General features: G+C 42.1%; 3 protein-coding genes across 4 annotated transcripts in view; 1 reads left to right on the top strand and 2 right to left on the bottom strand.

The window, feature by feature from the left end:
* The window catches only part of LOC126562266 (uncharacterized), a 472,552-nt gene that overhangs the window by 190,285 nt on the left and 268,257 nt on the right, over window positions 1-14,010 (bottom strand). The window lies entirely within an intron of this gene.
* LOC126562816 (NADH dehydrogenase [ubiquinone] iron-sulfur protein 3, mitochondrial) lies at window positions 7,178-8,133 on the top strand. Its single transcript, XM_050219402.1, has 3 exons — window positions 7,178-7,247; window positions 7,324-7,392; window positions 7,470-8,133. The coding sequence occupies exons 1-3, from the start codon at window positions 7,181-7,183 to the stop codon at window positions 8,123-8,125; spliced, it is 792 nt and encodes a 263-aa protein (XP_050075359.1). The 5' UTR covers window positions 7,178-7,180; the 3' UTR covers window positions 8,126-8,133.
* On the bottom strand, window positions 9,285-11,692 carry LOC126562274 (uncharacterized). The gene is made up of 2 exons (XM_050218735.1): window positions 11,210-11,692; window positions 9,285-10,148 (listed from the first exon to the last, which is right to left on the bottom strand). Exons 1-2 carry the CDS (start codon window positions 11,690-11,692, stop codon window positions 9,285-9,287), a joined length of 1,347 nt encoding a protein of 448 aa, XP_050074692.1.

Raw genomic sequence — 14,010 nt, 5'->3', positions numbered from 1 at the left:
TATTTATGCATCCCGAAAATGCGTACACTCTGGTGTTAAGATACACTCCGGAGTTTTGTTGCGTAGCCCTGTAAACGGGCCAATTGACTAGTAACAACAAACAGCAAAAAATAGGATTTTATTTAATTTTTTTTTCAGTTCTTGTTGAAATGAGCGTAATAAGATTTGATTTTAATTTGTACGAATGAGAGCGAAAAAGAGAGAGCTCTTCCCAATTTGTAGCAGACAGCAAACCCAACCTTAAGACGATAGTAAACCCAACCAAAACCGAACTGATTCCGGAGAGTAACTAGGTTAGGGCATGGGCATGGGTAGGGTAGTGGTGGCTAGCACATTATCGGTATAACTGTGTTGGTACTTTTGTGCCCTTCTACAGACAACTAACTGCTTTCTGCTCCACGGTCACGAAGTCGCACCAATTTAAAGCAATTAAGATTTGTGTTTAAACTCTTCCTCTTGCTAACACACTAGCACGCCAGACGTGTTAGTGTGTAGTTCGTGTAGTTATTTCTGTTTTTAAAGAAATTTGCACTTCATTTCAGCAGATTAGCTCATTTACCTATCAGGAAGCTTGTTCGATACCAGAATGTGCTCTACTTTTTTTCACTTGTCTCAACACCAGCGATCGATAAGCGCCGATTGAAAGAGCGTATCATTTAAGTTAAACCAAATCAAAGCTGATCACCGCAAAAATGAGATGATTTTCTTGTAGTTTCGTTCGCTATAAACCGTTGAGCAAGACATGTCAAGTCATATCAGATCAGGAAAAAGGAAAAAAAAACATCCCATAAAGTTCTGCGGAAGTGCCCCCAAGCAGCAGTGCCCAAGACAAGACTCTCTATCGATCAAGAATATTGTTTGGTCAGTACACATACATCTTGGCAGTAGTATGCCGTGTTGAGACAGAATTAACAAAAGTTTGTTCTTCATTGTCCATACAAGAACTCTCCATCAATTTAATTTTGTAGGATGCTGGCGGCCAACCGGTCATTCTACAGCCTGAGGAAATATCTCACCTCAAAAACCCTGTCGCGACGTTCGAAGCTGAGACTGAATCGTACCTTTATAGTCCCAGTACTCACATACGCCTCTGAGACATGGACCCTGTCCAAAACAGACCAAGCCCTCTTAGCCTCCAGTGGACTGACCATGTTATACGCATGGCACCGGACAACCCAGCTCAGAAAGTCCTTTTAGGCCATCCACACGGACAGAGAAGGCGTGGTAGGCCCAGATTGAGGTGAGATATTGGCGTGGAATCATCCGCCATCGAGGCCGGGATAACGGATTGATGGACGACGGCGCGAGACCGTGAGCGGTTCCGGGCTCTGCTGCGGCAGGCCAAGACCGCAAAGCGGATTTAGCGCCTGATAAGTGAGTAAGTATTTTATTTATTATTCAGTATGACGGCACTTTGCCGTATTGTCGCATATTTCAAGCTGATAGTACCAAATAGTTTTACAGATTTTCTTGTAATTTAGTTTAGTAATTTAGTAAGTAAGTTACTAAAACCTTGTCGACTTACTTTTAGGATTTCAAATAATAAAGTGTGGCTGAATTTTAAACAATAAGCCAGCTGCGGGTAGAAAAAAGATTAAGTATGGCAGTAATCGAAAGTCCTCAGACCTCACTAAGACTTGAACTCCGATCTTGCAGTGTAAAGATCGGCGCAGCTTTCGCCTACACCACCGCCTAAGTTGAGACATATTTTACGCAAAAATCACACATAACATAAGCTTATAGAGCACTTTATTAAACACATATTGTGTGTGTTAAGCACATCAAAATTATTTTGAAAAAATCCTTTTAGGAATCCAAACACTTTCCGAAAGGTCTCGTATCGTCCACCGACGATTGTCGACCACCAAATCCTTGATTTGGACGACGTGTGCGTCGTCGGTAGAGGTGGATGGTCTGCCCGGACAGTCCTCACCTTCGACCTTCTCACAGCCATTCTTAAAATCACTGTACCATTTGTACACTATTTTTTGTAAAATCCACAATGTTTCCGCAGCGTTTATTTCATTGCGCAAACAAAATTAAATTCATGCTCGCTGCTCCACAAACTTGGACATGGTCAATATGGACAAAAACACTTGGCGCAGCTCCGAAAACAAATTGCCACTCCTAGCCGGGTTGATGCTGAGACTTGTAACGTGGCAGAACTGTCAAAAACATACATATTGACAAACAAAAAATTTGAAATTCTAATGTCACCTTAGTTTTCGGACACAGTAGTAGATAATGTAAAGTACTGTTCACTCAGAATTTGGTCACTCTATCTTATGTATAGTAGTAGTGCTATACTATATTCTGCTACTTCAGAATTTCTTGACACCTGTGAGTAGGTATTGGAGCACTCTTCCGTCTTATGGAGTGGTTTTGGGTATGATCGTGCTTGTTTCAGTAATTATTAACGATGGAACTGCAACGTAGACAATTCATTGTGCACACCCACTTAGAAAATTCAACTTGGTCCGGGAGATAAAAAAGGAAAATTCCTTAAAAACGCGTCTTCTACTTTTGAATATGTTTTGATACGGTTTCTGGAACGTCAAAGCATCACTAGTACATCAAAATCGTCTGTCAGGTCTGTCAGGTGGATCGTCAGCTGAGCTGGAAGGTGTTGAGAGGGTTACAGGCTAACCGTGCAGCGCCCTTTTCGTGCCTTAAAGCAACCAAACAGAACTCTGAAGCATAATTACATCCCAAAACCACGTGCTCCAATGACCAGGTTCTAACGAAGTACGCGGGTTGCGTTCTTATGGATGACGAAATGTACATAAAAATAGATTTGAGGCAGGATTCTGGCCAAACATTTTTTGTTGCCACAGCACGCAACAAATAAAAGTTCGATTTTGCTGACAAATTTGAGCTAAAAATCATGCCATCTGCTGCTGTAGGGGCACAAAACACGGGTTTTATAACAAATCAATCTGTGAACTCGACAGTTTATGAAGATCAGTGACTGGAAAAAGTGTGTTTTGCTTTTTATTGAAGCTCAAAAAGGCCCAATTAAGCTCTGGCCAGATTTGCCAACTGCCTAACACGCATACTATTGGAAAAACAGCTGCTGAATAGGATAAACCAGTTGTGCGGCAGCTTATGAGCTAAAACTCATCCGTACATAAACAAATACATTTTTCTTGAATTTTTTGATAAAAGAACAATAATAAACCTTTCGTTTGATGTAGAAATTATATTTGTACGGTCCCACAAATTAAAAAAAAAATCCCCCAAATTGTAGGAAAAAATTACGGTAGAATTTTTTTTTGGGATTTTTTCCCCATTTCTATATCCTTATTTCGTAACCTTTATTTTCCCTTAGTATCGTAATTTTCATTTTTTATGCTTACCTTTTTATGTTCTGTTTTTGTTATTTTCTCTAATCCACTTGTAATTTGGCGGTTGAATTGTCTTCCTGATGCTGGATCGTACCGTTTAGAGCATAACCGGGATTTCCTTTTATTGTAGACAACCACAGCATTGGCCTCTGCAACACTTAACTATCTTTTCCTTGCTGCTTATATTCGTAACAAATCTCAGAATGATGAGATAGAGGGTGAACTATTATTGCTTCAACTGCTGTATTTTTTTTTGTCGGGAACGATTATTTTCACTTCAAATTCTTCCCTTTTTTCCCTTCACTATTTACTGCCGCTTGCACACACTTTTCCGCCACCACCATCGCCAAACGAAAATGGGTGCATTTGCAAACTTCCTATTTTTTCTTGAAGCACAACCCACTTGTGCACGTGCGTGTATGTTTATGTGTGTACGCACACACACACACTCACACACACAAGCTCACCACAAACACAACCAATAATGGATTAGAAAAAAGCACTACACCGCCAGCAGGAAAACGCGCGCGCATACCTTTCGCGGACACTCACTTTTCTTGCCTCTGTGCCCGTCGCTGTGGTGCGTTATCTTGCGTACACACATAAAACCACCGCAAAACCGCACACACTCACACACACACACGTGCACGTCGGAATGGCGCCACACACGGACGGCGCAGCAGCACCGAAAACAACAACGCGACACACGGAACGCGCGCGCGACGACACACGGTGAATATTGGGTACGCACTCACGCACGCACGCGCACTAACACACTAATTCGAGCAAACCAAAAAATAAAAGGGCTCACAGCTCGTCGCCGTGTTTCACGGAGAATCACCACTGGAAGATTATGTTGTTGCTGCTGCTGTTGTTGTTGTTTTTTTTTTCGATTCGTCTGAACAATGCTTGCTAGATGTATTCGGCAACGCACATTCACACTCTCGCCCACAGAGCTTCACTGCTTCACTTCAGCACTCGTGTATGATATGGTGTTTCCGACACCTTTCCTTCATTTTGGCTATTCTCTTCAATAAAAACAATAACAGAAAAAACGATCGTTAGTATATCGGAGCGCTACAGTTGATAGAAAAGTAAGAATAGTTGCATTAATTATCACAGAATTATTTTGACAGTGCGTCTTACTACACAAAACACACCACAGAAATAATCAATGTTTGGCTGTGGAAGGTGCGTTTCCTGTACAGGGATACGTACGAGAAGGAGAGCATATCACTTTCTCTTTCTTTCGCTTTCTATCCGTCTGCCACAAACTTCAACCGGGTTGTATGGAAAGGGTTTAATCTCGCGCGGGCACACACACACACACATTCATATGGAAAAGGGCATACGCAACGAGATGCACACGCGCGTTCTTCAGGTGATAAAAGGTTTCACAATTCTACTCCTTTATCACCATATCGTTTGTAATGATTTTCCCCACGATTAATTCCACAATTTTTACCATATCTGGCTAGTGTGTGAACTGTATCGCAACTTTTTGTGTTATTGGAAAATGAAACAGAGGAAAAGCGATGCTTCGCGCTACCATTTATCCAACAACCGTAAAGTAAACACAACCTGCGTCCCTTCTGAGGCACTGGCTTCCTTTCGTGAGAACACAACTGTACCGCATCAACAACAAAAAATGCATCTATTTTTGTGCATGAATGCAGCAGAAAATGCAACGGAATTCACAGGAACATAATATTTTTCCTTGATAGATGATAAAAATCGCTACACCCTAGCACAGAGCCTATGGAGGTAGCAATTGTGTGCGTCACACAACACACATACACACAATTCTGTTGATCCTGTAGCTCGCGCCCGTGTTGACTTTTCCGTGTTGGTCCTTGCTGCATCCGCGCTCTACTACCGACAGTATAACAGCCTTTGTTGTAAACGCTTCTCGCTCTTTCACTATCCCAATTTCCTTCCGACGAATTTGCTTTACTTCCACTTCCGACCTTACTGCCTCTCTCTCCTGCTCTCTCTTTTACTCTCGGTTCAAAGCTGTTCAGCTTTTTGTTTCCTTCCTGTTAGCACAACACATTTTCGTCCTTTCTGGCAGTTGAAGCGCATAAATCTGCCAACCGATGAACCTGCCTGATGAATCGGCTCACACACACACGAACGGACGCGCGCGCACACACTGACGAACGCGCGTGTGAAAAAATGTTCTTTCATTATTTTCACCACCTATACCAACGATGATGATGGTTAGCAGCAGCAACCCGTCCGAGCAGAAGTTTACACTGATTACAAGCGGGTGGGATCATTTACGAGTTGTACTGCAGCACGCCACTAGCACGGCACCATTCCCAGGCCGGATAATGCTATTTGCACGCACATTAGAACCTTTTTTCCATTGCGAAAAGCCTTTTTTCCATCCGAAATCCCACCGACAACGTAGTGCACCAGTGTGAGCTCCTCTGTTACGATAGTGGTGGTGGACCCGTTCGACGGATTAACCGTGCTCGGTTGGTAGCGTTCCGATCCGATGGAGCGGATTACATCAGTTCTCGGTTGGGGAATGGGTTGAAAATTTAAAGAAAAATAATTATCGATCGTCGACATGCGTAAGTTTTGCACATTAATCCCTTTGTATCTTTCGAATGGGACTTGAAGTTTAAAGAATGACTAGACCAATTTGTTTTTCAACTTTTCGTGTAAAAAGAAGGTTTTGAATTTTTTTGTTTTTAATATTTTTGATCGATTTTTTGTTGTAACCTACCTTACCTACATTGCACGACAATCAGCTCATTTCGGATTTTAAAATTTGTTTCTCTTGAATTAGTCGTCATATTTGCTTGAAATGTAAAAAAGAAAGGTGAGACTATTTGAGGTAAAAAGTTGGCAAACTTTGTGCTGTTCACCTATTTTTTAATCGTGTAAAACGGCCAGGCCGTATTGCGTGTGTACTACTTGTGTGTTCTACTTATTTATGATGCTTAAATAAACCATAAAAGTTTATTTTGTATGGATTTTGTTACATGGTATAGTTAGATTAGCATAAGAATAAAAGTTAATTTCTTTTGTATGGATTTTGTTACATGGTATAGCTACATTACAATAAAAGTTTCTTTTGTATGGATTTTGTTTCATGGTATAGTTAGATTAGAATATGAATAGAAGTTAAATATGCATATGACTACAAATTTCTCATACATATCATGTTATATTATTTTTTTGCATAAACTTAAAATCTTTTCTTGTTTTATTACTTACTAATCCATTTCTTGCTTCCAATCGCTTTGATTTGCAGGTGAATGGTCGTTTTAGGTAACTAGGACCTGTTTTAGAATAGATTCGATGTGCGATTAGCATACCGCTAAGGCCGATTTTAAAATCAGAATTTCATGTTCTCATGAGTGCTTGCGAAATTTGCTCGCGCTGAAATCGCTTTTTGAGAGCCTGGTGCATACACAACTTACCTACTCGAGGTAACGGAGAAAAAGCGGAAATCGCAGTTTTATTCTATTTTTTGTAGTTTTGCATCGATTTAAACAGTTTCAAATTTCTCGTGACCCGAACCCTTTTGAGTAGTTGCCAAAATCGTCTACATCCAAAACCTTTTCATCGAAATCTAAATATGTGAAATAATAATTTTTTTCTTTTATTTTTGACCAAATGTACGAAACGAATCGATCATAGTGCATTTTACTGTGGAACCGTCAAAATCATTACGGTAAACGTCAAACAGCAGACGGTGACAAAAACGAATTACATAAAACTGAACCAATACTCGAGTTACTGTAATCTTTTCTCCGTGAAACGGGGCCCGAAATCGGATTGGACCGTTCGTATCCTGCCTCCTGAAGCGGCCTTCCGGTTACATGATGGCCTCCATCTTGCGCTCTTTTGCAACAACGCTTGCTAAAAGTGGCATACGCAACACAAATGGTAAAATCGGAACACGACCTTCCTAAAAGGTTTGTTTTGATGCACACAGTTGATCGAAAATATATCTCAATTCCAGGTGTTTCCCGTGCCGCTCCGGCAATGATGCTTCGCTACAAATCTACCGAACCGGCAGCTGAATCGAGACGTAAGTTTTTCTGCATCTATATGGGTTTATTGTCTAAAACGCTATTGATTGGTCCGGGTTTTTCTATTTATTTACAGCTACTGTTCGCAAACCGGATGCCGCTGCCCGTTCGGAACTGTCCGAGTTCGGCAAGTACGTCGCCGAATGTATGCCAAAGTACGTGCAGAAGGTGCAGCTTACCTCGGGCGACGAGCTGGAGGTGTTGATTGCTCCGGAAGGCGTTGTACCGGTGCTACAGTTTCTGAAGGACCACCACAATGCACAGTTTGCCAATCTGGTCGATATTGCCGGCATGGACGTACCGTCCCGCCCGTATCGCTTCGAGATCATCTACAACATACTGTCCCTGCGCTACAACTCGCGCATCCGGGTAAAGACGTACACCGACGAGCTGACGCCGCTCGATTCGTGTAACGAAGTGTTTAAGGCTGCCAATTGGTATGAGCGCGAAATATGGGACATGTACGGTGTGTTCTTTGCCAACCATCCGGATCTGCGCCGCATCCTGACCGACTACGGGTTCGAGGGTCATCCGCAGCGTCGCGATTTTCCGCTGAGCGGTTACGTCGAGTTGCGGTACGATGACGAGAAGAAGCGTGTCGTGTGCGAACCGCTCGAGCTGGCACAAGAGTTTCGCAAGTTTGATCTGTCTGCACCATGGGAACAGTTTCCCAACTTCCGCCATGCTAATCCTGCCACGGAGGAGGTTGCCACGAAACCAGCGGAAAAGTAGACTAATGACAGGCCTGGCAGGCACAAACAGTTCACGGGACGGTTGGGACCGTTGCAATGTGAAAAATCGTTTCATAGGATGAAATATAACCCCGGTACAATGATGCTGCTGTATTTGTGTGTGTGTTGAAGCTTTTAATTTCGTGCAGTATGAGCAGCAAACGATGTGAAACGAACTCAAAGGAACATTCAATTCATTCAACGCATCGAGCAGGATCTACACTGAGCGAAGTAGGAATAGCACTACCATGTTTTTAAACGGTCTTCATTATTTATGAACTGATTCTAATTTTTTAAGCTTTCAAAATTAGTTAAATTTTTATTGAATCATTTGTGGACATTTTCACGAACTATTTACATTGATGCCGATAAATTCCTCAAAAAGGGTGCGAAACAAAACCTGACTTTTGATCAACAGACGCTAGAAGATAAATTACAACAAACAATTAAATCCAGCTGCATTTTCAAGACATTTTGAGTGAATATACGTAGTATTCAATCTAATGATTGCGATTCGTGACCAATTTTCTCATATCCCAGGATATGATAACATAACATTCAGGATTTCGACGTTATAGCTTGTCAAAGCTGTCTAACTGTTTGCAGTTTTCCTAAATTTGACAAAAAATAATAGACTAAAGTTTTCCCACGAGATACAGTTCCGCAAAATGTGCTGGTCATCCATATCTTTTAAGTTTTGTTGTGAAAACCCGATCCATTTGGAAATGTACTATCAACCCATGTAAAACACGTTGTATTCACTTATGGCATCCTTTCTTCTCCAAAATCTTTGTTGTCAATTATTGTGACCACTAAGCACTTCGTGTTAACTGAAAATATCACGTTTAACAATAATCTGTCGAGGAAATATCAATTGATCCGATTCAGGTTATAATATTCTATAAAGGCGGTTTTTCTGAGGCTATTGTGCCGCTTCGAGTTTTCAATTTTCATTCAAAGTTAGAAATGCGGTGCTATTTTAATTTCACACGGTTTTTCATACATTTGTCAGCTTAGATCGATTGAATTTAATTCAGATTTTCAAAAATCTGAATCGGTTCATAATATTTGAAGATATTGTAAAAAACATGGTGATGCTATTCTTATTTAGCTCAGTGTCTCTTTGCTGTCTTGCTGCAACAAGCTATAACGGCACAAGGCTAGAGAATAGTTGAATCATCAACTAGTTCTATGCCAGTAATATCCTGAATATTCTGATCGGACACGAATTCTTCTCCGACACGCAACGATTCACTTTGCCGACCTTCTATCGAAAGGTCCACACTTCCTACCATGCAGCTTTCTACGGAATGTTCCTTCGCTAGGTTTCGCTCCACTTCTTTCGCTTCCAGACAACTGTTGTTTGCTTGCGATATACGAACTCTTCGCCATATAGTCGTCTTCGGTAGTTTGTAGACGCGTGCCGCCTCCGAAAGCGACATACGTCCAGCAATGCATTCGTTTACCGATTCCGTTAACCGTTGACGAAACGATTCACCCTTATCGCGCTGTGCCAGCGTTACCTTGCCTGGCAATATTCCCTTGTTGTACAGCCGTATCTTGTCCCGGTGCAGCGTCGATAGGGGAATATCGAACCGTTGACTAACGTAAACTAACTTTTCGCCCGTTTTCAGCGCATCGATCGCCTCCCGGCGCTGGTTGCCAAGTTTCGGCGAGCTCGATCGGATCGGTCGGGGCATTTTCATCGTTTTTCGCCACAGTACCGTTTTAGCGATGTTGTACCGTTTGGATGCTAGACGGTAGCTTATACCTTGAGTTAATACTGCATCGATAGCTGCACTGAGGCGGGTTTCGTAGCTGGATGGGTCGGCTGGCTGTTCGTCCGGCGGTGGATCCGCATTCGGTCGGTTTTCCGCTTTTAAACTGCAATCGGTACCACCATATTCCAGCGAGTAAATCCCTTCCGGTGGTACGTGCTGTGCGAGTTCCGGTTCCGGTTCATTACTATCGTCATTTTCAATCCCATACTCGGTCGACCAATTATCATGCCTCCCGTTCATGTCCTGAAATTTGTAAATTTATTTAATAAAAAATTTTGAATTAAAGGCTTTAAATTACACTAGTCTTAACATATTAATGTTACATTTTAGAGAGAGAAAAAAAAATCACATCAAAAGCTCAAAGATTAACCAAGTATGCCCGGGATTAGGCAAAGAATAAGGAGGAAATGCATTATAAATCTGTAAAAGTCTATTCAACACAAACGGTGTTGACAATACGGCACTGCACCGTGATAATCAATTATAAATAAATAAATAAATAAAAGCTCAAAGCGGGAAAGAAGGGAAAGGTAAAGCTACATTCGTAGGAGAAAGGAATGCGGAAACGATAGGTGAATAATGAGGAATGAATATCAAAGGAATCTCTAGGACTTCACAACAGACAACATACAGAGAAAAGTAGATCTGGAGCATCTGTAAATCTAACCAATAAAACACCTACAAAGCATGCTTCTGCCACAAGACGCCTTGGACTTAATGAGTCAAGAGCAAACAGAAGTCGTTTTGAGTCATACGGCGGCATAGGCGTTGAGCCAAAGAAGCGTTTACAAGCGACTCGAGTGAAATATCTTTAAATATTCTCAATTCTAGTTGTACCCTCAATAGTGGACGGACACCAAATAACACTTGCGTACTCCAGGATGGAGTGCACAACACTACAATACAACTTCCGAAGACAGGTGTAGGATCCCGGAAATCAACAGTTACGCGAATGATAAAGCCAAGAACCCAGTTAGTTTGGCCGGAAGTTAAACTTGTCATGAAGTATCACACAAAAGTCACGAAAAGAAGTAACACGGACAAGAGAAGTCTGCGACGATGATTATTTATACAACATAGGACTACGAGAAGGAAAAACACTTAGACGGGCACAAACAAACTGAGCGGAAGATTTTAATGTTATCATCAGTTACAATCCGGAGGTAGAACTTTAACACATCATTCGCAAACAAAGCAAACAAGAATTTGTACTTGGAAATCTGCAGAGATTAGGAATGAATACATCAAGTCAGTAGCAATAAAGACATCAACCTATCAAGAGCACTTAAACTCCATCCGCGTACCTGTATCGCAGCGTACTGTTGTTGTCCTTGCTCCTGTCTACAGTCTTGTGCAGCGTTAGCGATCGAATCTTCCCGCACGGAACAGCAGGCAGCGGTTCCGAAATTAATTCCCACGACACGATCTTGAGCATACTGTACGCCACGTATCTGAAGTAAGCTGCAAAGGTCCACAAACGGTGCCACATCGTACGGCAGTAAATTAACTGATCCGGTATGGATGAACTGCAAAACGAACCGTAAAGGCGACAGCTTCACGTCCGGAATCAGCACCGTGTGGCAGTCCGCAGCCATATGTACGGTGCGGGCAAAGATGAGCTCGAAGAATGGTGAAGCCATGCAGAGGATGGTCCGGTTTGCATGCAGCTCACCGTCGGACACGATCAATCGACAATCGTTGTACTGGTGCGAATTGAGCATTTCCTCGTAAACATGCATCATATGCTCGGAGAAGTTTATCCACGTCACGCATGATTTGTTTGCCATGGTCACTAGAAAGCAATCCACTAATTTCCGCACACTGGAACGCTGCGTGCAATCGAAATCGACGATTTGAACGATGCTGCAATTTTGTTTGTAAACAAAGCCAGCATCCATGTGCGTTGACAGCTGCAAAAATGGATGAGATTTGTAATGCGACCGCTTGTGCGTGTGTGTGTGTGCGTATGATGGATCATTTGAACGCGCGTTGTTTTCCGTACCATGCCGAAAATTGATGGTTTAAAAAAAGAAACTTTTAAAAAAGCACGGCAACCCCTTTTGTAATGAATTTTAGTGTTTCGGAGTCGAATGTACGAATTCAAATGTTTGACGTCACCCAACATTCCAAGCATGTATCCTGAAGTCCAACCAGTTCAAATCTGGAGACGGAGCAGGAAGAAGACGTTCCGATGCGCTGCTAACACATGTTTACTACTCCTTGCACCACCCCTGAAGCCCGATGATACAGTTCGACTGCTCTTTTATCGGCTGGTATATCCCGAATAGATGCTCCATCAACATGATCATTCTACTTGTTGTATGGTTCCTCCAAAGGGAACAGCTTTTCGTCCGAACAGCTGATATTGTGGCACTCGAATAAGTGTATCGCTTCGATCGATGCCACCCTATATATACATCTCGCTACACGGGAGAAGGCTTTCCTTACGATTTGTAAGAATTTATCTCAACCGAACTACATTAACAATCATCATCCTTGGAGGGCTACTACCCACATACACGGAACTAACGCCTATCTATTTAAATACAGAAAAATCAAGTAAATTAAAAAAAACATATAAATTGTGCATGTGCAATTGGAAGTTCGCCATTTATGGAAGTAAATTATTGTTGTTAAAACACTGACTGTTCTGTGGTTCCACCAAGGACCTATGCCATTGCTAAATCGATTTTCCTGTTTTCTATTTTAACCGACCCCAATAGGTGGAACCTTTTAAGGGCCCGTCTTTTAAAAAGTCCTTTAAGATCATTAACATCATCATGATTTGAGACACTTCGTACGTAACTTCGCTCTATAAGGGACCAAGCAAGAACACCAGAACAATTCAAACTATTTGTCTCGACGGTCAATGCTGGGACACATGGAAAACGGGCTGTTAACGATTCGAAGGACTTCTGTTACACACCAGGACCCGGTTCGGAAAAAGTACGCATATCAAGACTCCGGTCTTGGTATGGCCGGTTTTAGGTGAAACAGTAATAATTTGTCGACCGGTGGTGAACCTCGAGGAATATGTTCCATTATTTGTTCACTACAAGATCGATACGTTCGCTTATAGTCGCTACTTTATTGTATCACAGACATCGCGTAAACTGCTTGCATCACACGTTCGTGGTAGTGAGAAGGATCCTTCCTTTTTGTCACCAGCGTTGCTACTCGAAACCACTTTCGCGTCATATGTTACGGCCTGGATCCGATCCGTTCTCCAGCATTTGAATCCTTAGCGACACTTGACGAACCATCGGTGCTTACAGTTGGGTTGATACCCGATTTCCAGTCCGTTGCATTCGATCGCCTGCTTTAAGCGAACTTTCAGTGTGCTTGGTTACGATGTACCGATGCCCACATCTTCCACTGCATTGAGATTGATTTTTAATTAACATCGATCACTTAAATGTACCGTACGCATCGAAGCTTTTCCCTTCGTTGCGGATCCCGTCAATCACCAGCAGGAGACGGCCATCGTGAATTAGAGGTTTCGACGAGTCTATCAACAGGGCTGTACGATTGTTTGCCATTACTCCTTCAAGAATGGTTTTAACCTTCCAGTTGATTTGGCAAATGTCCGATTGAGGCTCGATTCGATGACTTTTCCACCATTAGCTTCCCTTGTTTGATTAATCTGCTCGATCCATCGTATAAGATTGCGCTGCTGAACATTATACTGCCTGGAGGCGGACAAATATCCACCAACTTTGCTTAGAACGAATTCAATTGCTTGCTGCAGCCAGGTGCCGTATGATATGGATTCGGCAAATCGCGCTTACATGTGTTCGTGTGCATGCAGCCGTATGTAGCACGAGTTTTTTTTTTTTTTTTTTTCAAAATCCCAAAATCCAGGAAACCGTCCGAGAATAAGTGCAAGAGGTGGTTTGTATTCGGTGCTTTGGCATTTTACATCCGCTCCGAATTTCAGCAGTGCTCCACTGTGTGGTACTGCATTTCTTACTTTTTCTGCTAATCGAACGAAAGCAAAGAGGAAAATTCCGTTGTTTTCGGGTATCATTGCTACTACAGAGAATCACATTGAAGCGAAGAAGAAGAAGTTTGTTTACCAAATTAACCATTTAGGGTCTTTGCTGCG

This window comes from Anopheles maculipalpis, chromosome 3RL (genome assembly GCF_943734695.1).
Source record: "Anopheles maculipalpis chromosome 3RL, idAnoMacuDA_375_x, whole genome shotgun sequence".
Taxonomy (NCBI): domain Eukaryota; kingdom Metazoa; phylum Arthropoda; class Insecta; order Diptera; family Culicidae; genus Anopheles; species Anopheles maculipalpis.
This window is presented reverse-complemented; position numbering and strand designations above follow the sequence as displayed.